The sequence below is a fragment of the Oncorhynchus kisutch genome, linkage group LG1 (assembly GCF_002021735.2).
Source record: "Oncorhynchus kisutch isolate 150728-3 linkage group LG1, Okis_V2, whole genome shotgun sequence".
Lineage (NCBI taxonomy): Eukaryota > Metazoa > Chordata > Actinopteri > Salmoniformes > Salmonidae > Oncorhynchus > Oncorhynchus kisutch.
Window position 1 is genome coordinate 55,548,573 of NC_034174.2, and position 23,788 is coordinate 55,572,360.

The 23,788-nt window shown below is 43.0% G+C and overlaps 1 protein-coding gene across 3 annotated transcripts; it reads left to right on the forward strand.

The window, feature by feature from the left end:
* The first annotated feature begins 2,866 nt into the window (after positions 1–2,866).
* LOC109891073 (eukaryotic translation initiation factor 2 subunit 2) lies at positions 2,867–23,358 on the forward strand. 3 transcript variants are annotated; one of them, XM_031827255.1, is made up of 10 exons: positions 2,867–3,054; positions 3,287–3,336; positions 20,841–21,021; positions 21,138–21,238; positions 21,536–21,668; positions 21,785–21,888; positions 22,099–22,247; positions 22,495–22,551; positions 22,668–22,753; positions 23,090–23,358. In XM_031827255.1, exons 3-10 carry the CDS (start codon positions 20,841–20,843, stop codon positions 23,263–23,265), a joined length of 987 nt encoding a protein of 328 aa, XP_031683115.1. In that variant the 5' UTR covers positions 2,867–3,054; positions 3,287–3,336; the 3' UTR covers positions 23,266–23,358. The 3 variants fall into 3 exon arrangements, with proteins under 3 accessions (XP_031683115.1, XP_031683122.1, XP_020338962.1); XM_031827262.1 differs by lacking the exon at positions 3,287–3,336 and having other exon boundaries at positions 2,909–3,054; XM_020483373.2 differs by lacking the exons at positions 2,867–3,054; positions 3,287–3,336 and adding an exon at positions 17,736–17,889.
* Positions 23,359–23,788: the final 430 nt, after the last annotated feature.

Consider the following 23,788-nt stretch of genomic DNA (forward strand, 5'->3'; position numbering starts at 1 on the left):
TGTACGCCGAGGAACTTAAAACTCTCCACCCTCTCCACTACTGTCCCGTCAATGTAGATAGGGGGCTGCTCCTTCTGCTGTTTCCTGAAGTCCACAATCATCTCCTTTGTTTTGTTGACATTGAGTGTGAGGTTATTTTCCTGACACCACACTCACAGGGCCCTCACCTCCTCCCTGTAGGCTGTCTCGTCGTTGTTGGTAATCAAGCCTACCACTGTAGTGTCGTCTGCAAACTTGATGATTGAGTTGGAGGCTTGCATGGCCACGCAGTCGTGGGTGAACAGGGAGTACAGGAGAGGGCTGAGAATGCACCCTTGTGGGGACCCAATGTTGAGGATCAGCGGGGTGGAGATGTTGTTACCTACCCTCACCACCTGGGGGACGGCACGTCAGGATGTCCAGGACCCAGTTGCACAGGGCGGGGTCAAGACCCAGGGTCTCGAGCTTAATGACAAGTTTGGAGGGTACTATGATGTTAAATGCTGAGCTGTAATAGATGAACAGCATTCTTACATAACTATTCCTCTTGTCCAGATGGGTTAGGGCAGTGTGCAGTGTAATGGTGATTGCATCGTCTGTGGACCTATTGGGGCGGTAATCAAATTGGAGTGGGTCTAGGGTGTCAGGTAGAGTGGAGGTGATATGGTCCTTGATTAGTCTCTCAAAGCACTTCATGATGACGGAAGTGAGTGCTACAGGGCGGTAGTCATTTAGCTCAGTTACCTTAGCTTTCTTGGGAACAGGAACAATGGTGGCCCTCTTGGAACATGTGGGGACAGCAGACTGGGATAAGGATTGATTGAATATGTCTGTAAACACACCAGCCAGCTGGTCTGCGCATTCTCTGAGGACGCGGCCAGGGAAGCCGTCTGGGCCTGCAGCCTTGCGAGGGTTAACACGTTTAAATGTTTTACTCACGTTGGCTACAGTGAAGGAGAGCCCGCAGGTTTTGGTAGCGGGCCGTGTCAGTGGCACTGTATTGTCCTCAAAGCGAGCAAAAAAGTTGTTTAGTCTGTCTGGGGACAAGGCATCGTGATCCACGATGGGGCTGGTTTTTCTTTTGTAGTCCGTGATTGACTATAGACCCTGCCACATACCTCTCGTGTCTGAGCCGTTGAATTGCGACTCCACTTTGTCTCTGTACTGACGCTTAGCTTGTTTGATTGCCTTGCGGAGGGAATAGCTACACTCTTTGTATTCGGTCATGTTTCCGGTCAACTTGCCCTGATTTAAAGCCGTGATTGGCGCGTTCAGTGTTGCGCGAATGCTGCCATCAATCCACGGTTTCTGGTTGGGGAATGTTTTAATAGACGCTGTGGGTACAACATCACCGATGCACTTGTTAATAAACTCGCTCACCGAATCAGCGTATTCGCCAATGTTGTTGTTCGCCGTAATGCAGAACATATCCCAGTCCACGTGATCGAAGCAATCTTGAAGCGTGGAATCCGATACGGTCGGACCAGCGTTGAACAGACCTAAGTGCGGGTGCTTCATGTTTTAGTCTTTGTCTATAGGCTGGGTTCAACAAAATGGAGTCGTGGTCAGCTTTTCCGAAGGGAGGATGGGGGAGGACCTTATATGCATCGCGGAAGTTAGAATAACAGTGGTCTAGGGTAGCACAATCGATATGCTGAATTTGGGGAGCCTTGTTTTCAGATTAGCCTTGTTAAAATCCCCGGCTACAATAATAGCAGCCTCAGGATATGTGGTTTCCAGTTTACATAGAATCCAATGAAGTTCTTTCAGGGCCGTCGATGTGTCTGCTTGGGGGGGAATAAACACGACGGTGACTATGATCGAAGAGAATTTTCTTGGTAGATAATGCGGTCGGCATTTGATTGTGAGGAATTCTAAGTCAGGTGAACAAAAGGACTTTAGTTCCTGTATGTTGTTATGATCACACCACGTCTCGTTAATCATAAGGCATACACCCCCGCCCTTCTTCTTTACCAGAGAGATGCTGTTGATGATGTTGTTTCTGTCGGCGCGATGCATGAAGAAACCAGGTGGCTGTACCGACTCAAATAGCGTGTCTCGAGTGAGCCATGTTTCTGTGAAACAAAGAACGTTACAGTCTCGGATGTCTCTCTGGAATGCTACCCTTGCTCGGATTTCGTCTACCTTGTTGTCAAGAGACTGGACATTGGCGAGTAGTATGCTCGGGAGCAGTGCGCGATGTGCCCGTCTACGGAGCCTAACCAGAAGACCGCTCCGTCTGCCCCTTCTACGGCGTCGTTGTTTAGGGTCGCCGGCTGGGATCCGATCCATTGTCCTAGGTGGTAGGCCAAACAGAGGATCTGCTTCGGGAAAGTCATATTCCTGGTCGTAATGTTGGTGAGTTGACGTTGCTCTAATATCCAATAGTTCCTCCCGACTGTATGTACAGTCGGTAACAATGTAAGAAATAACACATAAAAATAAAACAAATACTGCATAGTTTCCTAGGAACATGAAGCGAGGCGGCCATCTCTGTCGGCGCCAGAAGCTCCAAGGTCCCCCCCCCCAGTCCGAGGTAAGGATATCTATTGAGGAGGAACCATCCTACTCTGTGAAACTTCATTTAAAAAAATGGTGAAACATTTAAAAAGGTTATCATTTTTTAATGAAACTAAACTAAAAATATTCACGTGACCAAATAACTGATTACAACACACTGTTTTGCAATGAAGGTCGACAGTAGCCTCAACAGTACCCTCTAGGGTAGCACCATGGTTTAGTTGGAGAACAGCCATTTTCCATTCGGACTTCAATACAAAACCTAGGAGGCTCATGGTTCTCACCCCCTTCCATAGACACAGTAATTATGATGACTTCCAGCTATGCAAGCTCTTGCAGTATTGGCTGACATGTCCATCCAATCAAAGGATTAGATCATTAATCTAGTACTGAAAGCATAAGCTACAGCTAGCTATCACTGCAGTGCATAAAGTGTGGTAAATAGTTGACTCAGAGAGTTTTACTTCCTATCATTGTGAAGCAGAATTCACCAAGCGTTGGATTGTTCACCCACTAATAGGGAACGTGAGCTGGGTTTAGACCGTCGTGAGACAGGTTAGTTTTACCCCTCTGCATAGGAACGCAGAGCTTTCTAAATAAGTCCCTTCCTGATTGGATTTTTCTCAAATACATTTCTTCAAAAATGAAAGAGAAGCAGCAGAGAGAGACAGCAAACTAGCAACATGTTGTTGTATTTGTTCTTCTTAGTTTACCTTTCACTTACTTAGCTAGCTAATGCAGTAAATTTAGCCTACCCAACATCTAACTCAGAGAGGAATGCTTTTAGGTTAGCTAGCTGGCTAATGCTATCCAACACTGCAACTCTTCGAAGTCAAGGTAAGCTTTTGGTTTTATTAATTTATTGCCACCGGGGCATGCCGGTGTAACTACTAAACTGCTTGCTGTACACTGTAATGCGTGATTGTACAAATGTATTGGATTGTGGGTTTACTAACACGATAGTTCTAGTTTGTTGACTATAAAATGTATATGGTTACAACGCTATAGGCTGTGTAGCGTTTAGCAGTCATTTGTAGGCTAGGTTGTAGCAACCTCATGATGGGTATAGTGTCACGTTCTGACCTTTATTTCCTGTGTTTTGTATTTAGTTAGTATGGTCAGGGCGTGAGTTGGGTCGGCAGTCTATGTTTGATTTTCTATGATTTGGGGTTTTCTATGTTTCGGCCTAGTATGGTTCTCAATCAGAGGCAGGTGTCATTAGTTGTCTCTGATTGAGAATCATACTTAGGTAGCCTGGGTGTCACTGTGTGTTTGTGGGTGATTGTTCCTGTCTTTGTGTTTGCACCAGATGGGACTGTTTTAGGTTTTCTCACATTTGTTGTTTTTGTTAGTTATCTCATGTGTAGTTTCTTTATAAATTAAAGAATATGAATAACCACCACGCTGCGCTTTGGTCCGCCTCTCCTTCAGATGAAGAAAACCATTACATATAGGGCAAATTTGAGTAGTAGCCTAAACCTGTCAATGTTACATTGAGTTGGGTGAATGGAATATGAACGACAGTCATACAATATGCTGTAATAGAAATAAGGAAATGCTAAAAACAAACATCCACTCTTAAACGGCACCAACCGCCACTGGCCTGCACCCACAACCATTCAGCAGGTGCATGCCTTCCTAGGCTTGGCTGGCTATTATAGGTATTTTATCTCGGGCTTTTGCAAAGATTGCTTGCCCATTAAATGACCTCTAAATCGGTCTTCCTGCCTTCAAGAGATCAGGAGCTAACAAGGTCCAGACTGACAGTCTGCGTTTGAAAGGCTGAAAACCTGCTTAATTAACAGAGGCCCCTGTTTTAGCCTATGCAGATTTCAACCAGCCGTTTGTTCTCTATACTGTTGCGAGCAACCTCGGACTGGGGGGTGAACCTAGTCCAGGTTCATGATGGATGGTAGTTTATGCCATTCGAATCCTCCACCCAACAGAAAGAAACGGTGCCGATTATAGTTCATCCTCTTGATACTACCCATCCCGGATCCGGGTGCGTAATCATCTACTGACACTAATTAGCACAACGCAACGGACATAAATATTACTAGAAAGTATTCCTATTCATGAAATTACAAGTGAAATATATTGAAACACAGCTTAGCCTTTTGTTAATCACCCTGTCATCTCAGATTTTGAAAATATGCTTTACAGCCAAAGCAAGACAAGCATTTGTGTAAGTTGATCGATAGCCTAGCATAGCATTATGCCTAGCTAGCAGCAGGCAACCTGGTCACGAAAATCAGAAAAGCAATCAAATGAAATAGTTTACCTTTGAGCTTCAGATGTTTTCACTCACGAGACTCCCAGTTAGATAGCAAATGTTCCTTTTTTTTTTTAAATATTATTTTTGTAGGCGAAATAGCTCCGTTTGTTCTTCACGTTTGGCTGAGAAATCTACCGGATATTCCGGTCACGACAATGCCGAAAAATATTCCACATTAGCTCCATAATATCGACAGAAACATGGCAAACGTTGTTTATAATCAATCCTCAAGGTGTTTTTCAAATATCTATTCGATAATATATCAACCGGGACTGGTGGCTTCTTAGTAGGAAAGAGTGAAACAATGGCCGCATTTGTCCTTTACGCACAAAACACTCAGACTTCAGCTGACCACTGACGCAATGTTGACGTTCAGGCAAATTTTTAAAAATAAAAGCCTGAAACTATGTATTGTGACGCATTAGGGAAGCCATTCACTGCTCAATAGGGACGCATAGGAACGCAGAGCTATCTAAATAAGAGTCCCTTCCTGATTGGATTTTTCTCAGGCTTTCGCCTGCAATATCAGTTCTGTTATACTCACAGACAATATTTTTTACAGTTTTGGAAACTTTAGAGTGTTTTCTAAGCTGTCAATTATATGCATATTCTAGCATCTTGTCCTGACAAAATATGGTCACTGGTAGGATCACATCCCTGCGTTGGTCAAGGCGTACAACACACAGAACACAGTCCCACTGGCTATGCCGCCTCGTGCCTCATGTTTGGCTGGTATGTAAGACTGCCTGTGGATGTTGAACTGGGGGTGGACAACCCTCAGGTCAGGTATGAAAGGGACAGTTGGTTGGGGGAACATCATGAACAGTTGATTATGCTTACTCTATGGCTAAGAGGAAGATTGACCAGGCCTCCGAGCAACACAAGAGATAATATGACCATAAGGCCCAGGACTCTTAGCCCAAGGAGAAAGGTTCTGGAAGAAAAGCAGGCGTAGGCAGACACAAGGGAAGCTGGGGGGTTGGTGAGATCCAGAGCCTTGTGTTGTAGTGGGCCAGTATGGGGAAGGAGGACATGTGTATCGTGTCAGGTCTGAGACACAGGGAAAGAAAGGACTAGAAATGCTTTAAACCCTGTCTTATTCCTGCTCCACGTGCACCCGCAGATGCCCCAGAACCACTAGTAGAGGCTGAGACTGGACCAAACACTACTGTGTGGGGATTTTCGGGCACTCTGAACGTACACTTTCAAATGGTTACCTGCCAGAGCTAAGTACTGTACTTTTGTAATACCTGTTGCCAGGGACTGCCAACTTTAAGTGTGGGGGGGGATGTCATATGTGACCGACCGGCTCGATTCAGTCTTATGTAGCAAAATTGTGTTTTTTACATTGGATAAAAATAGACTCAGAGCTAGAAAATTGTATTTCATACAGTACAGTTGAGGAATAATGGGAAAGTAATTCTGCCTTGAATGTTGATAAACTTGTAACCCCAAGTTTCTTTAATGATTCAACTGTGGCCATGTGCTAAACAGAGGGAGTAGATTTGTAGACTAAAGTCTGGTTTATACTACATCTGTCGACGTGTCTGTAGACAGTTGTCGCACTAACATCATGAACATTCTATTGTTTGTCCGACATCAAACTTGTCATTATGAAACAGTATAAACACAACAACTACAGGCTGCATGACATCAGTTATGCTAACTGGTGTATTTTACACCAATAAACCCATCCATTTAAAAAGGAATTTACTATATGTGACCGACTGCCTCAATTCGGTTTTATGTAGCAAAATTTGAAATTGTGCTTTTTACAGTGGATAAAAGCAGAGACTCAGAGCTAGAAAATGGTATATCCTACACTGTAGTTGAGGAACAATGGGAAAGTCATTCTGCTTTGAAAGTCACTTTTCAGAAAATGGCCCTTGAATGTTTTGGGACACCTGGAGAGCTCTTCTTTGACACCCATTCAGCATTGTTCACACACTCTTAAGCATTCCCCCCCACCCATTGTCTTTAAGGATTCACATGAGGCCATGTGGTAAACACACCCAATATCAAATCAAATCTAAGTTTATTTGTCACATACACAGGATACAAAAGGTGCAATTGGTACAGTGAAGTGGTTACTTGCATAGTAGCAATATCAAAAACAGAAAGTGTCCAGATAAAAATATTTCTAATATTTTATAATTATTAGATGATGCTTACCTGACACACTTTAAATTGATGGGTCATGTGAAGGAAATGCCATAACCACCCCCAAGCCACATCTAGCTAAGTGGATGGGTCACTATTGTCTAGATATGTACACATAATACAATAAATAGATGGCCATAATCACCCCCAGACATACCTGGCTAATTTAATCGGTCATGTAATAATCCGGCCCTACAATGCACCGGCATAATCCCAACTCATACTACTACCAATACAAACATTGTCATAACTCTAGTATGAATCTGAATGTAGCTAAAGCTAACAAACTAGCTTCAATGTTAGCTAGCTAACATTAGGCTATAACTAGCAAATGGATTTCTGATTCAAATAATATTACTACACAGATAATACAGCTGGCGTGGCTGGCGTGGCAGCAATCGAATGTTTGCTAGCTAACTAATAGTACGCTTGCAATAAAAACGACTTTCTGATTTAATTCAAAACTTTTATCTGAAAATGTAGCGAGACTCTTACCCATTTAACTCCATTTTGTTTGTAGCTACATCTTGTTTGGCCAGCATTGTGTCAAGTCACTCCGGTTCACACTGACCGTGGCGTGTGCAGAAATATAAGTACATGAAAGTTGACTGTCCAACCACACCTGTCATATACGCCCTCCCCCAAATTCACAAGAGCATGACACCCCCTATACCAGGCAGGCCCATTGCGTGTAGTAACGGATCTTTGACAGAGAATATCTCTACCTTTGCAGACCATTTTGTGAAACCCTGGGCAATCTCCTTCCCCACGTATCTATTGGTTTAATTTATTTTTGTAAATCTGTGGACCATATACCTGAGAATTCTATTCTGTGTACTTTTGATGTTACCAGTCTATATACTAACATCCCCCATCAGGGCGGCTCAAGTTTTACCTCAATGAATGTCCCCCTAATGCTCTTCCCAGCACCAATTGTATTGTGGACTTGGCTGAACTGGTACTAACCTCCAACTATTTTCTCTTCAGGGGAGACTTTTTCCTCCAGACCAAAGGGACATCGATGGGAAGCACTATAGATTCTAATTATGCGAAACTAAACTTTTAAAAAAGAAACGTCCCTTTTCCAGAACCCTGTCTTTCAAAGATAATTTGTAAAAATCCAAATAACTTCACAGATCTTCATTGTAAAGGGTTTAAACACGGTTTCCGATGCTTGTTCAATGAACCATAAACAATTAATGAACATGCAGCTGTGGAACGGTCGTTAAGACACTAGCAGCTTAAATTAAGGTCACAGTTATGAAAACTTAGGACACTAAAGAGGACTTTCTACTGACTCTGAAAAACACCAAAAGAAAGATGCCCAGGGTCCCTGCTCATCTGCGTGAATGTGCCTTAGGCATGCTGCAAGGAGGCATGAGGACTGCAGATGTGGCCAGGGCAATAAATTGCAATGTCCGTACTGTGAGACACCTAAGACAGCGCTACAGGGAGAGAGGACGGACAGCAGTGGCAGACCACGTGTAACAACACCTGCACAGGATCGGTAGTTCCGAACATCACACCTGCGGGACAGGTACAGGATGGCAACAACTGCCCGAGTTACACCAGGAACGCACAATCCCTCCATCAGTGCTCATACTTTCTGCAATAGGCTGAGAGAGTCTGGACTGAGGGCTTGTAGGCCTGTTGGTGAAGAGCAAAAAGTGCTCTTCACCAACGAGTCGCGGTTTTGTTTCACCAGGGGTGATGGTCGGATTCGCGTTTATTGTCGAAGGAATGAGCGTTACACCGAGGCCTGTACTCTGGAGCGGGATCGATTTGGAGGTGGAGGGTCCGTCATGGTCTGGGACGGTGTGTCACAGCATCATCGGACTGAGCAACGAAGAGCCCGGATCTCAATCCCATTGAGCACGTCTGGAACCTGTTGGATCGGAGGGTGAGGGCTAGGGCCATTCCCACCAGAAATGTCCGGGAACGTGCAGGTGCCTTGGTGGGAGAGTGAGGTAACATCTCTCAGCAAGAACTGGCAAATCTGGTGCAGTCCCTCTGTACAGATCTCTATAGGAAACCTACTGACAGGAATACCCTCCTTAGAGGTGACAGCTTTCGTCCACATCCACCTATTAAAAGTCTCCCTATAAGTCAATTCAGTCGCAGAAGGTGCAGCTCTGATGCTTCTTATTAGAAACAGACCACAGACCTCACACAAAGGTTTAAGGGGGTACAAAGACAATTGGGTAAAACATGCCAATGATCGTTTTGAAGGACTAACACAGTTGGAAAGCCTTCAACCAAATTGAAAGAAAAAGCAGAACATGTCCCATCATGCTTCACCCAATACTCACAATTGGGGATGGCATTTAAGAACATTACCAGGAAGCACTGGTACATTATTGATACTGACCCACAATTGAAACCAATTTTTAAATATCCCCAATGTATGGTCTTTTTAAGAGGCAGCTTCTAAATGAAAATACTTGCAGATCAGTAAATATCCCTGTAGATCTAATTCAATTTAGAGGATTGGAGGATTCTAAATTAATAAGGGGCATTTTTTCGGACAAATCTGGTCTGTGAGAATATCTAAGGGGCTTTAGGTACAAGGTTAATAATAATTTAAAAAAGAATAATTGGATAACAGATCGGCTCTCAACTCATTAGGAGGCGGCTTCTATCTTCAATATGCGTTAAATGCTCCAGGACCACCAACATTTTTTGTTTTTGTTGCTGCCTGATGCAGGACTCTAGTGCCAGAGAAGAGAGACTCAAACTGAAAACACCTCCATTAAAACCTCTTAAGAATCCGCCACTTTTTTTCAATGTTTGCCTAAAATTACATACCCAAATCTAACTGCCTGTAGCTCAGGCCCTGAAGCAAGGGTATGCATATTCTTGGTACCGTTTGAAAGGAAACACTTTGAAGTTTGTGGAAAGGTGAAAGTAATATAGGAGAATATAACACAATAGATCTGAAAAAAGTTATTTTGTATTTTTTTGTACCATCATCTGTGAAATGCAAGAGAAAGGCCATAATGTATTATTCCAGCCCAGGTGCAATTTAGATTTTGGCTACTAGATGGCAGCAGTGTATGTGCAACGTTTTAGACTGATCCAATTGCATTTCTGTTCAGAATTTTGTTTCAAAATTGCCCAAATGTGCCTAATTTGTATATTAATAACATTTCATGTTCAAAATTGTGCACTTTTCTCAAACAATAGCATGGTATTATTTTACAGTAATAGCTACTGTAAATTGGACAGTGCAGTTAGCTTACATTCTTGCTAATCTTTCTGCCAATATCAGATATGTCTGTGTCCTGGGAAATGTTCTTGTTACTTACAACCTCATGCTAATCGCATTAACCTACGTTAGCTCAACCGTCCCGTGTCGGGACAATAGTCCCGAAGAAGTTAACATATCCACCGATAGATCAGCGTTCTAAATCCCCCTTCTGATAGTTTGGTGCAATGACAGAATGCCACCATCTACCACTAATGGTCACAGCATAAGCTCAAAATTTTAAGGAAGAACCATCATGATTAACTACTCATGGTGTGATTGTGGTAACTTACAGGATCTCAAATCCTTTTGTTTTCCCGATCCGGAATATCTCACCATCAAATGCCAACCGCATTGCCTCCCAAGATAATTTTCTTCAGTCATCGTGCAAACTGGAAACCGCATATCCCGAGGCCGCATTTATTGTAGTTGAGGAATTTAGTAAAGGAAATCTGAGGAAACCGCTACTGAAGTTCTATCAACACATTACCTGTGCTACTCGTGCATTGAGCACTCTTTTCCATTGGTACTCCCGCTTCCAGGACGGTTACAAGGCCCTCCCCCACCCTCCTTTCAGCAAATCAGATCATGATTCCATTTTGCTCCTCTCCTCCTATTGGTAGAAATTTAAACAGGAAGTACCTGTGGTAAGGACTGTTCAACTTCGGTCTGACCAATCGCAATCTATGCTTCAAGATTGTTTTGATCACACGGACTGGGAATTTTTCCGGTTTGCCTGTGAAAATAGGCTGCAAGCCCTTAAACCAACAATGCAGTTTTAAGAAAATATAGTTAACATATTTACGAAATAAACGAAAGACAAAAAAGAAAGACAATAAAATGACATTAATGAGGCTATATACAGGGGGTCCTGGTACCGAGTCAATGTACGGGGGTACAGGTTAGTCAAGGGTTTTTGGGTAATTTGTACATGTAGGTAAGGGTAAAGCGACTATGCATAGATAGACAGCGAGTAGCAGCAGTGTAAAAACAAAGGTGGGGTGTCAATGCAAATAGTCTGGGTGGTCATTTGATTCATTGTTCCGCATTCTTACGGCTTGGGGGTTGAAGCTGTTAAGGAGCCTTTTGGACCTAGACTTAAAATCAAATCAAATGTTACTGGTCACATACACATGGTTAGCAGATGTTAATACGAGTGTAGCAAAATGCTTGTGCTTATAGTTCCAACAGTGCAGTAATATCTAACAAATAATCAAAAAATTCCCAACAACTACCTAATACACACAAATCTAAAGGGGTGATTGAGAATATGTACATATAAATATATGGATGAGCAATGGCCGAGCGGCATAGACAAGGTGCAGTAGATGGTATAAAATACAGTATATACATGTAATATGAGTAATGTAAGCTATGTTAACATTATTAAGGTGTCATTATTTAAATTGGGATTGTTTAAAGTGACTCGTGATCCATTTATTAAAGTGATCAGGTCTCGGTGTGGGCAGCAGCCTCTCTGAGTTAGTGATTGCTGTTTAGCAGTTTGGCCTTGAGATAGAAGCTGTTTCTCAATCTCTCCGTCCCAGCTTTGATGCACATGTTTTAAATTTTAATTTTTATTTCACCTTTATATAACCAGGTAGGCTAGTTGAGAACAAGTTCTCATTTGCGACCTGGCCAAGATAAAGCATAGCAGTGTGAACAGACAACACAGAGTTACACATGGAGTAAACAATTAACAAGTCAATAACACAGTAGAAAAAAAAGAGAGTCTATATACATTGTGTGCAAAAGGCATGAGGAGGTAGGCGAATAATTACAATTTTGCAGATTAACACTGGAGTGATAAATGATCAGATGGTCATGTACAGGTAGAGATACTGGTGTGCAAAAGAGCAGAAAAGTAAATAAATAAAAACAGTATGGGGATGAGGTAGGTAAAAATGGGTGGGCTATTTACCGATAGACTATGTACAGCTGCAGCGATCGGTTAGCTGCTCAGATAGCAGATGTTTGAAGTTGGTGAGGGAGATAAAAGTCTCCAACTTCAGCGATTTTTGCAATTCGTTCCAGTCACAGGCAGCAGAGAACTGGAACGAAAGGCGGCCAAATGAGGTGTTGGCTTTAGGGATGATCAGTGAGATACACCTGCTGGAGCGCATGCTATGGGTGGGTGTTGCCATCGTGACCAGTGAACTGAGATAAGGCGGAGCTTTACCTAGCATGGACTTGTAGATGACCTGGAGCCAGTGGGTCTGGCGACGAATATGTAGCGAGGGCCAGTCGACTAGAGCATACAGGTCGCAGTGGTGGGTGGTATGAGGTGCTTTAGTGACAAAACAGATGGCACTGTGATAAACTGCATCCAGTTTGCTGAGTAGAGTGTTGGAAGCTATTTTGTAGATGACATCGCCGAAGTCGAGGATCGGTAGGATAGTCAGTTTTACTAGGGTAAGTTTGGCGGCGTGAGTGAAGGAGGCTTTGTTGCGGAATAGAAAGCCGACTCTAGATTTGATTTTCGATTGGAGATGTTTGATATGAGTCTGGAAGGAGAGTTTACAGTCTAGCCAGACACCTAGGTATTTATAGATGTCCACATATTCAAGGTCGGAACCATCCAGGGTGGTGATGCTAGTCAGGCGTGCGGGTGCAGGCAGCGAACGGTTGAAAAGTATATAGAATGGTGTCATCTGTGTAGAGGTGGATCAGGGAATCGCCCGCAGCAAGAGCAACATCATTGATATATACAGAGAAAAGAGTCGGCCCGAGAATTGAACCCTGTGGCACCCCCATAGAGACTGCCAGAGGACCGGACAGCAGGCACTCCGATTTGACACACTGAACTCTGTCTGCAAAGTAGTTGGTGAACCAGGCACGGCAGTCTTCAGAAAAACTGAGGCTACTGAGTCTGCCAATAAGAATTTGGTGATTGACAGAGTCGAAAGCCTTGGCAAGGTCGATGAAGACGGCTGCACAGTACTGTCTTTTATCGATGGCGGTTATGATATCGTTTAGTACCTTGAGCGTGGCTGAGGTGCACCCGTGACCGGCTCGGAAACCAGATTGCACAGCGGAGAAGGTACGGTGGGATTCGAGATGGTCAATGGACCATCTCGGGCCTGTTTGTTGACTTGGATTTCGAAGACCTTAGATAGGCAGGGCAGGATGGATATAGGTCTGTAACAGTTTGGGTCGAGGGTGTCTCCCCCTTTGAAGAGGGTGGCAGCTTTCCAATCCTTGGGGATCTCAGACGATATGAAAGAGAGGTTGAACAGGCTGGTAATAGGGGTTGCGACAATGGCGGCGGATAGTTTCAGAAATAGAGGGTCCAGATTGTCAAGCCCAGCTGATTTGTACGGGTCCAGGTTTTGCAGCTCTTTCAGAACATCTGCTATCTGGATTTGGGTAAAGGAGAACCTGGAGCTGTTGGCCGAGGTTGGAGTAGCCAGGCGGAAGGCATGGCCAGCCGTTGAGAAATGCTTGTTGAAGTTTTCGATAATCATGGATTTATCGTTGGTGACCGTGTTACCTAGCCTCAGTGCAGTGGGCAGCTGGGAGGAGGTGCTCTTGTTCTCCATGGACTTCACAGTGTCCCAGAACTTTTTGGAGTTGGAGCTACAGGATGCAAATTTCTGCCCGAAGAAGCTGGCCTTAGCTTTCCTGACTGACTGCATGTATTGGTTCCTGACTTCCCTGAACAGTTGCATATCGCGGGGACTATTCGATGCTATTGCAGTCCGCCACAGGATGTTTTTCTGCTGGTCGAGGGCAGTCAGGTCTGGAGTGAACCCAGGGCTATATCTGTTCTTAGTTCTGCATTTTTTGAACGGAGCATGCTTATCTAAAATGGTGAGGAAGTTACTTTTAAAGAATGACCAGGCATCCTCAACTGACGAGATGAGGTCAATGTCCTTCCAGGATACCCGGGCCAGGTCGATTAGAAAGGCCTGCTCACAGAAGTGTTTTAGGGAGCGTTTGACAGTGATGAGGGGTGGTCGTTTGACTGCGGCTCCGTAGCGGATACAGGCAATGAGGCAGTGATCGCTGAGATCCTGGTTGAAGACAGCAGAGGTGTATTTGGAGGGCCAGTTGGTCAGGATGATGTCTATGAGGGTGCCCTTGTTTACAGATTTAGGGTTGTACCTGGTGGGTTCCTTGATGATATGTGTGAGATTGAGGGCATCTAGCTTAGATTGTAGGACTGCCGGGGTGTTAAGCATATCCCAGTTTAGGTCACCTAACAGAACAAACTGTGAAGCTAGATGGGGGGCGATCAATTCACAAATGGTGTCCAGGGCACAGCTGGGAGCTGAGGGGGGTCGGTAGCAGGCGGCAACAGTGAGAGACTTATTTCTGGAGAGAGTAATTTTTAAAATTAGTAGTTCGAACTGTTTGGGTATGTACCTGGAAGGTATGACATTACTTTGCAGGCTATCTCTGCAGTAGACTGCAACTCCTCCCCCTTTGGCAGTTCTATCTTGATGGAAAATGTTATAGTTGGGTATGGAAATCTCAGAATTTTTGGTGGCCTTCCTGAGCCAGGATTCAGACACGGCAAGGACATCAGGGTTAGCAGAGTGTGCTAAAGCAGTGATTAAAACAAACTTAGGGAGGAGGCTTCTGATGTTGACATGCATGAAACCAAGGCTTTTTTGATCACAGAAGTCAACAAATGAGGGTGCCTGGGGACACGCAGGGCCTGGGTTTACCTCCACATCACCCGCGGAACAGAGGAGGAGTAGTATGAGGGTGCGGCTAAAGGCTATCAAAACTGGTCGCCTAGAGCATTGGGGACAGAGAATAAAAGGAGCAGATTTCTGGGCATGGTAGAATATATTCAGGGCATAATGCGCAGACAGGGGTATGGTGGGGTGCGGGTACAGCGGAGGTAAGCCCAGGCACTGGGTGATGATGAGAGAGGTTGTATCTCTGGACATGCTGGTTGTAATGGGTGAGGTCACCGCATGTGTGGGAGGTGGGACAAAGGAGGTATCAGGGGTATGAAGAGTGGAACTAGGGGCTCCATTGTAAACTAAAACAATGATAACTAACCTGAACAGTATACAAGGCATATTGACATTTGAGAGAGACATAAAGCGAGGCATACAGTAATCACAGGTGTTGAATTGGGAGAGCTAGCTAAAACAGTAGGTGAGACAACAACAGCTAATCAGCTAGCACAACAACAGCAGGTAAAATGGCGTTGACTAGGCAGGGAGGGTTGGATTAACTACACACAGAGCCTGAGTTCGGCTGGGGCCGACAGATAAAACATAAACAAGCAGAATGGAGTACCGTGATTAATGGACAGTCCAGCATGCATCAGCTATGTAGCCAAGTGATCAGTGTCCAGGGGGCAGCGGTGGATGGGGCAGGGAAGCTAGACTGGCGAGTATTATCCAGGTTAAAAAAACTGGCTGGCTGTGCAGAAGGTAAAAGCCGCTAGCAGTGGCTAACAATGACTAAATAGCTTGTAGCTAGTTAGCTGGTTAGCTTCTGGAGGTTCTTGAATGTGTTCTAAAAATTAAAAATAATAGCGATTCCGTATCACATTGGGTGAGGCAGGTTACCGGAAGGTATAATCTAATTAAAAATCGAAAAGAGATTGAAAGTAAATATGGGTCCAGTGAGTGGTTGGGCTGGCTGGGGACGCGGCGATTCAGACAGTTAGCAGGCCTGTGCTAACAAGCTAACAGTTAGTAGGCCGGGGCTAAACAAGCTAGCTGTACTGACCTCACCTTCTGGATAATAGTGGTGTGAACAGGTAGTGGCTCGGGTGGTTGTTATCCTTGATGATTTTTTTGGCCTTCCTGTGACATTGGGTGCTGTAGGTGTCATGGAGGGCAGGTAGTTTGCCCCCGGTGATGCGTTGTGCAGACCACACCACCCTCTGGAGAGCCTTGCGGTTGAGGGCGGTGCAGTTGCCGTACCAGGTTGTGATACAGCCCGACAGGATGGTCTCGATTGTGCATCTGTAAATGTTTGTAAGGGTTTTGGTTGACAAGCCAAATTGCTTCAGCCTCCTGAGGTTGAAGAGGCACTGTTGTGCCTTCTTCACCACACTGTCTGTGTGGGAGGACCATTTCAGTTTGTTTGGTCCCTAAGACCCTCACAAACATCTACAGATGCACAATTGAGAGGATTCTGTTGGGCTGTTTCATCGCCTGGTATGCCAATTGCACAATGGTGTTTTCCTCAAAGCGGGCTGAGAAGGTGTTTTGCTCGTCCGGGACGAGCGTAGGCGTAGGTGTCCGCGACGTGACTGGCTTTCCCTTTATAATCCGTGATTGTCTGGAGTCCCTGCCACGTACGTCTCGTGTTTGAGCCATTGAATTGTGACTCCACTTTGTCCCTGTACTGTTGTTTGGCCTCTTTGATTGTCTTACGGATGTCATAGCTGGTCTGTTTGTACATGTCCATGTTCCCAGTCACCTTGCCATGGTTAAATGTGGTGGTTCAAGCTTTCAGTTTTGCGTGAATGCTGCCATCTATCCACAGCTTTTGGTTTGGATAAGTTCTAATCGTCACAGTGGAGAGAACCCCGCTGGACTGGAACAATATATCCGGAGAGAGCTATGATTCTGCAAAGCAGAGTATGTTATAGTCCCTGATGTCTCTCTGGAAGGAGATCCTTGCCTTGCGCTGATCTACTTTATCGTCCAGGGACTGAACTTTAGCAAGTAATATACTTGGAAGTAATATACTCTGTTATTTAAATCATCAAAGCTTGATGATGAGTTGGTTATTTGAATCAGCTGTATAGTGTTAGGGGAAAAACCCAAAAAATCTACCCAGGGGGCCAGGTCCGAGTTTGGGAAACCCTCCCCTAACACACACTCACATTGTATTGTGGTTTGTATAGTGCACAATGTCTTGTGTTATGTATTGTTTTTATTACCTTTATTTAACTAGGCAAGTCAGCTAAGAACAAATTCTTATTTTCAATGATGGCCTAGGAACACTGGGTTAACTGCCTTGTTCAGGGGCAGAACGACAGATGTTTTACCTTGGCAGCTCAGGGATTCAATCTTGCAACCTTTCGGTTACTAGTCCAACGCTCTAACCACTAGGCTACCTACCTGATGTAGACTATTGTTTCATTTTGATGTGTTGTTTTTGTTCCTGTTTGGACCACAAGAAAAGTAGCAGCTAATGGTGATCCTTATAAAATGCTAAATACAGGCCCAAAATAAGAACACCAATGAATAACTTATGTGCAAAATAATTATGTTTTGAGACCATAAAATTGTTGGAGAAATATCTGGGTTTCTGAGTAAAATGCTCCAGCAACTAACACATTGTTTGGTATAACATGCATGAAATACATGTTGTGAACCTTGGATCTCAATGGAGGCTCTGTACATATAAATACAGTAGTAAATATAAATACTATGCAAAGAAAACTATGGAAATATTTTTTATTGTGGCTTAAAAAATAAATAGTTTAAAAGTTAGAAATAATAGCAATGCATAATTTGTGAAAGATACTTGCTTTAAAGCCATACTATCTCCATCTTCGTAGATATTGACATTGACCTGAAGGTTGAGGTGGAGCAAAAAAAAAAAAACATATCCCAGTAGATATTTCTACACATGCGCATGAAATTTGGAACTTCTGCGCTTGCGCATCTTCTAGTGCCCGGTAGCTGATGCAAGAAACCCGAAACTGAATGATTTGGTTGGTTAAAACACATACTGTACGGGATTTTCATCGTTATCATAGTCTGGAAACATGTCGGGAGACGACGAGGTAACTAATCCCGTTTTATATAGTGATTTACCATTGTAAATTCGTCTTCATGAGAAACGTCATTATGGCCTACACATGTGTGAGCATGACATGAGGCAGTAAGCTAGCTAACTACTGGCTAACGTTAGCCGCCCCTTAGCTGCTTCATTTCGAAAAAACATAGTAAAAATCCTAGCAATGTAGCTTGCGAACTATTTGTGATTGTGTGAAAGTCTCTGATTCAATTTAATTTGGCTGACAATGCAATAGCTAGCTAGCTACTATAGTTAACTAACAGACATTTCTTCATTGTGTGCTCTAATGGAAGTGATTCGTCGCCGCTAGTTTCCATCCATATGGCCAACAGTCTAATTGTTGCCATCTTAAATATGAGCATATGCGGCTCCACTAAGGAATTGGATACATTGTTTAGCTAACACAATTAATTACTTTATAGTAGTTACAGCCTGGCGGTAATGCCTGCAAAATCATCTAAATGTTCCTTACAAGCCAGAGTGTTGAATAAAATCAAATTTAAACTACCGGTGATCTCTGCGGTTTGTCCTTTAGCTGCTCAAAATGTGAGACAAAATATCGTTTATCTTGAGTACTGAGATAAAAATATTTTAATATTGGATATTCGATTTCTCTCGTTTTCTCTCGTTAACTAGCTATTGAACAAATCATGCTATGACAATACAAATAGTATTTTCTGAATCAGGAGGATAATGAACATAATTTTATTGTGATTTTAAAAGAAATGTTTTGGTTCTCCATCCTCCCCTGATTTCAATATGACATTTTTGTCATGAGCTGCTTGGCTCAATAGTTACTGACGAGAGAAACATAATGTCCAATTTAAATCTAACTTTATCTCTGTGCCTAACCATATACCTATCAACACTATAAAGTTGGGTAAACAATACTTCCCTGTGGATGTTTTCTCAAATTTTGAGCTGCAGAAGGAAAACCTCAGACAACCAGTGGAGGAAGTATTTATTTAACTAGGCAAGCCAGTTAAGAAAACTGGGCCAATTGTGCACCACCCTATGGGTCTCCCAATCACGGCCAGTTGTGATACAGCCTTGAATTGGAAACTATACAGTATTTTAGTTTTTTGTTGTGAAATTGTTAGATTACTTGTTAGATATTACTGCACAGTCGGAATTAGAAGCATAAGCATTTCGCTACTCTCGCATTAACATCCGCTAACAATGTGTATGACCAATAAAATGTGATTAGATTTGAATCAAACCAGTGTCTGTTGTGACTAGAGGTCGACCGATTATGATTTTTCAACACCGATACTGAATATTGGAGGACCAAAAAAGACGATACCGATTAATCAGCCGATATTTATTTATTTGTAATAATGACAATTACAACAATACTGAATGAACACTTATTTTAACTTAATATAATACATCAATAAAAATCTATAATTTTGCCTCAAGTAAATCGTGAAACATGTTCAATTTGGTTTAAATAATGCAAAAACAAAGTTTTTGGAGAAGAAAGTAAAAGTGCAATATGTGCTATGTAAGTAAGAAAGCTAACGTTTCAGTTCCTTGCTCAGAACATGAGAACATATGAAAGCTGGTCCTTTTAACATGAGTCTTCAATATTCCCAGGTAAGAAGTTTTAGGTTGTAGTTATTATAGGAATTATATGACTATTTCCCTCTATACCATTTTGTATTTCATTAACCTTTGACTATTGAATGTTCTTATAGGCACTTTACTATTGCCAGTGTAACAGTATAGCTTCCATCCCTCTCCTCGCTCCTCCCTGGGCTCGAACCAGCAACACAACGACAACAGCCACCATCGAAGCAGTGTTACCCATGCAGAGCAAGGGGAATAACCACTAGAAGGCTCGGAGCGAGTGACATTTGAAACTCTATTAGCGCACGCTAACTAGCTAGCCATTTCACTTCAGTTACACCAGCCTCATCTCGGGAGTTGATAGGCTTGAAGGCATAAACAGCGCAAGGCTTGACGCACAACGAAGAGCTGTTTGCAAAACGCACAAAAGTGCTGTTTGAATGAATGTTTACGCGCCTGCCTCTGCCTACCACCGCTCAGTCAGATACTTAGATACATGTATGCTCAGTCAGATTATATGCAACACAGGACACCCTAGATAATATCTAGTAATATCATCAACCATGTGTAGTTAACTAGTGATTGATTGTTTTTTATAAGATAAGTTTGGTGCTAGCTAGCAACTTACTTTGGCTTACTGCATTCGCGTAACAGGCAGTCTCCTTGTGGAGTGCAACGAGAGAGAGGCAGATCATTATTGCGTTGGACTAGTTAACTGTAAGGTTGCAAGATTGAATCCCCCGAGCTGACAAGGGGAAAATCTGTCGTTCTGCCCCTGAACCAGGCAGTTAACCCACCGTTTCTAGGTCATCACTGAAAATAAGAATGTGTTCTTAACTGACTTGCCGAGTTAAATAAAGGTGTATATATAAAAAATAAAAAAATAGACACAGCGGCGCCCAAAAATAACGATTTCCGATTGTTATGAAAACTTGAAATCGGCCCTAATTTATCGTCCATTGCGATTAATCGGTCGACCTCTAGTTGTGACACCTCTAGCGCCGAGATGCAGTGCCTTAGACCGCTGTGCCACTCGGGAGCCCGAGTTTAAATAGAATTGTATTCAATATTATGGCTTGTAAGGAACATTTACAAGATTTTGGAGGCATTAATGTCAGGCTGTATATACCAATTAATTGCATTTTCACCTGAACAATCAGACTAGCGAAATACTAACTAGGTACTGACAGCATGCTAGCTAACATTACACATGAATTCCTTATCATGATGCAACATTGACTAGGAACACATCATCTGCCAATATTTGTCATCCCCAACAGGCTTTTAAGCTAGCTATATTTGCAAGATGTAATACTGACAGTGTCATAGGGGTCAGCCATTTGTAACACTTTTCTTTTGGCTTTGTAGATGATATTTGACCCCAACATGTCCAAGAAGAAGAAAAAGAAGAAGAAGCCTTTCATGTTGGATGAAGAAGGAGGGGACGGTGCCAGTGAGGATGCTCCACAGCCAGAAACAAAGGAGGTGGAGGTGGATGGAGGAGAGGACAGAGAGGTGGACTTTGATGAGGATGAGGGAAGGAGGAAAGGTGAGGAAGGCGAGACCTTAACATAATATAAACCTAAAGGGTGAGTTTGCATGTAGTAAGAATTTTAAGACCTGTTGTATGTACAACTTTTTGATCTTGGTTTGTTTGTTTTCCAGAAATCTCAGATGACCTGGACGACTTAAATTTCTTCAACCAGAAGAAGAAGAAAAAGAAGAAAGCAAAGACATTTGACAATGACGTAGAGGATGGAATGAAGGTACGTTTTGGGTCAAGTGCCCAGTGGACCTTAGTGTGTAGAATGTTGCCTTCTTTTTTAACACGTTTTCACAAGAGCGTCTGTTAAATGATAATGTTTGTTGACTTATCTACAAAATTGATTCCTTTCAACTTTGTAGTTTGTCCACTTCGTGTCTCATATTTAGGGATAAGATATATCCTTGCATATGTAGAATGTTCAAATGTTATGTTTCTTTCAATTATACAGTGTATCTGTTGTGGCTTGACATTGTAGTATGTATTAAATTGACTGTATTGCAAAACTTTCGATGTACAGGAGCTGAAAATTGAGGCAGAGCCCTCCGAAACCAACGACGAGGACGACTTGATGTTGGAACTAGGAAAAAAGAAAAGGAAGTCAAAGGCTGTGAATTTCGACATGGATGATGACATGGAAATCAAAGATGATGGTGAGTGTACCAAATTTAAAGGCTGGATAAAATTTACAGGCTGGATATAATGCGTTTTAATGAATACAACCAGCATGCAAACTGACCTTTGGTCCGTCATACCTTATGGTTTACAGCCCAGGAAGATGAAGATGGAAAGAACACTGACGACATCACGTTCAGCAGCACACAGTCGGGCCCTGCGTGGGCGGGCTCAGAGAGAGATTACACATATGACGAGGTACAAACTAAGTCTGGGTCAAGAGAGACTTCTTAAGATTTTAGAGGAATATTACACTCAAGTTATTACCAACTGAACATTTTCATAAGAGACCTAAGATGTAGGACAAGACACCTGGTCATCATGACCTTAAAGAAAGGAATGGTTAGTCACATCTTCATTTAGAAAATCATCCTAAAATCCAGGCTGACTCATCTCCCTCCCTTATAGCTGCTGAACCGCGTCTTCAACATCATGCGGGAAAAGAACCCTGACATGGTGGCTGGGGAGAAGAGGAAGTTTGTCATGAAGCCTCCCCAGGTGGTCCGAGTGGGCACCAAGAAGTCCTCCTTCGTTAACTTCACAGACATCTGCAAACTGTGAGAATTATATGCCACTAGGCTTGGGCTATATACCGGGGTATTTTTAGTGCCCCTTTGTGCCGTTCCGGAAATACCGTATACCCCAGTATGGTACAGAAACGTTATGACTATGAAAATCTGGATACCGCCCAACCGTATATGCCAGTACCCTGGGATCCCCTGTTGCCTTTTTTAGAGATGTGGAGTTTTTATGACTTTCACTCTCACTTGTTGATTTGCTAATCATTTGCTAATTTCTTGACAGGTTGCATCGCCAGCCAAAACATCTCCTGGCCTTCTTGTTGGCTGAGCTTGGAACAAGGTAAGGTTTGGGTCGGCAAGTGAAGAAAAACAGATCATGCTTAAATTATAATTGTTAAATGAATGAGTCTAAGAATGCTATGGATTCATGAATGAAACTGTTTTTTATTGCAACAGTGGTTCTATAGACGGAACTAATCAGCTCATCATCAAAGGAAGATTCCAGCAGAAACAGATAGAGAATGTCTTACGGAGATATATTAGTAAGTGTTTGTGTTGACAATTGTCCTACCTTTTGTAAACATCTCTATTTAATTGATATAATTCTGATTTCAGTTAATCATATAATTGCAAATGAGAGGATGGTGTTTATCTACTGTACTTACAAAAATGTGTTTAATATGATAGGGATAACAACATGGTTCGCAAGCCATGCTCATAACCAGACCTGCTGGAGATGTTTCTCCAGAGATCACGTTATGTCAATTCGTAGTGTAGGCTCTTTTATTGCATTTTGAATAACTTACTGTTAAGATTAATTAGATAAATCCGCTTTACTTCCCAGTCTCACGGCAGTGTTTCTTTCTCTCTCTTCACAGAGGAGTATGTGACGTGCCATACATGCCGCTCCCCCGACACCATCCTCCAGAAGGACACACGACTCTACTTCCTGCAGTGCGAGACATGCCACTCCCGCTGCTCCGTTGCCAGCATCAAGGCTGGTTTCCAGGCCGTCACGGGCAAGAGGGCACAGCTCCGCGCCAAAGCCAATTAGGATGGGCCAGGCTGGATGCTTTTATGGACTGTGTGGATTTGTTACTGCTGCCTATTGTAAAGAAATTAATAAATCGCATACCATCTGTGTGATCAGGCGCTGTCTATATTTCCCAATTCTATCATCCCATCACTATGGAGGGCTAAGGTGATGAACTTAAGGTGTTGTTTACTCTATACTACTTTGAAATCAATTATTTTGTCTACACCTTCACTGTGTGTACCAGGTTTTCACATTTTTTCAAAAGAAAGCTCAGTGTTATGAATGCCAAAGTTAAAGGGCTGTATTAGGGTGCATTCAAACCAGACAAACTGATGTGTATTTTTTTATTATTCATTAACAGATTCACTACATGGAACAGTTTACCCCCCCCCTCTCAAAATCTATAGGTTTGGTCTGAAGTATCTGTCCTATAATTTGTGGCTCTTAAGTGGCGCAGCGGTCTAAAGCACTGCATCTCCGTGCTAGAGGTGTCCCCACAGGCCCGGGTTTGATTCTGGGCAAGTTTGTAGATCGACTGAAA

What these genes read in the sequence shown, in the direction of transcription:
- LOC109891073 (XM_020483373.2), top strand. An exon ending in GAGATTACACATATGACGAG is followed by an intron (nt 21,889 to 22,098) that starts GTACAAACTAAG and finishes CCTCCCTTATAG; the next exon opens with CTGCTGAACCGCGTCTTCAA. An exon ending in TTGGCTGAGCTTGGAACAAG is followed by an intron (nt 22,552 to 22,667) that starts GTAAGGTTTGGG and finishes TTATTGCAACAG; the next exon opens with TGGTTCTATAGACGGAACTA.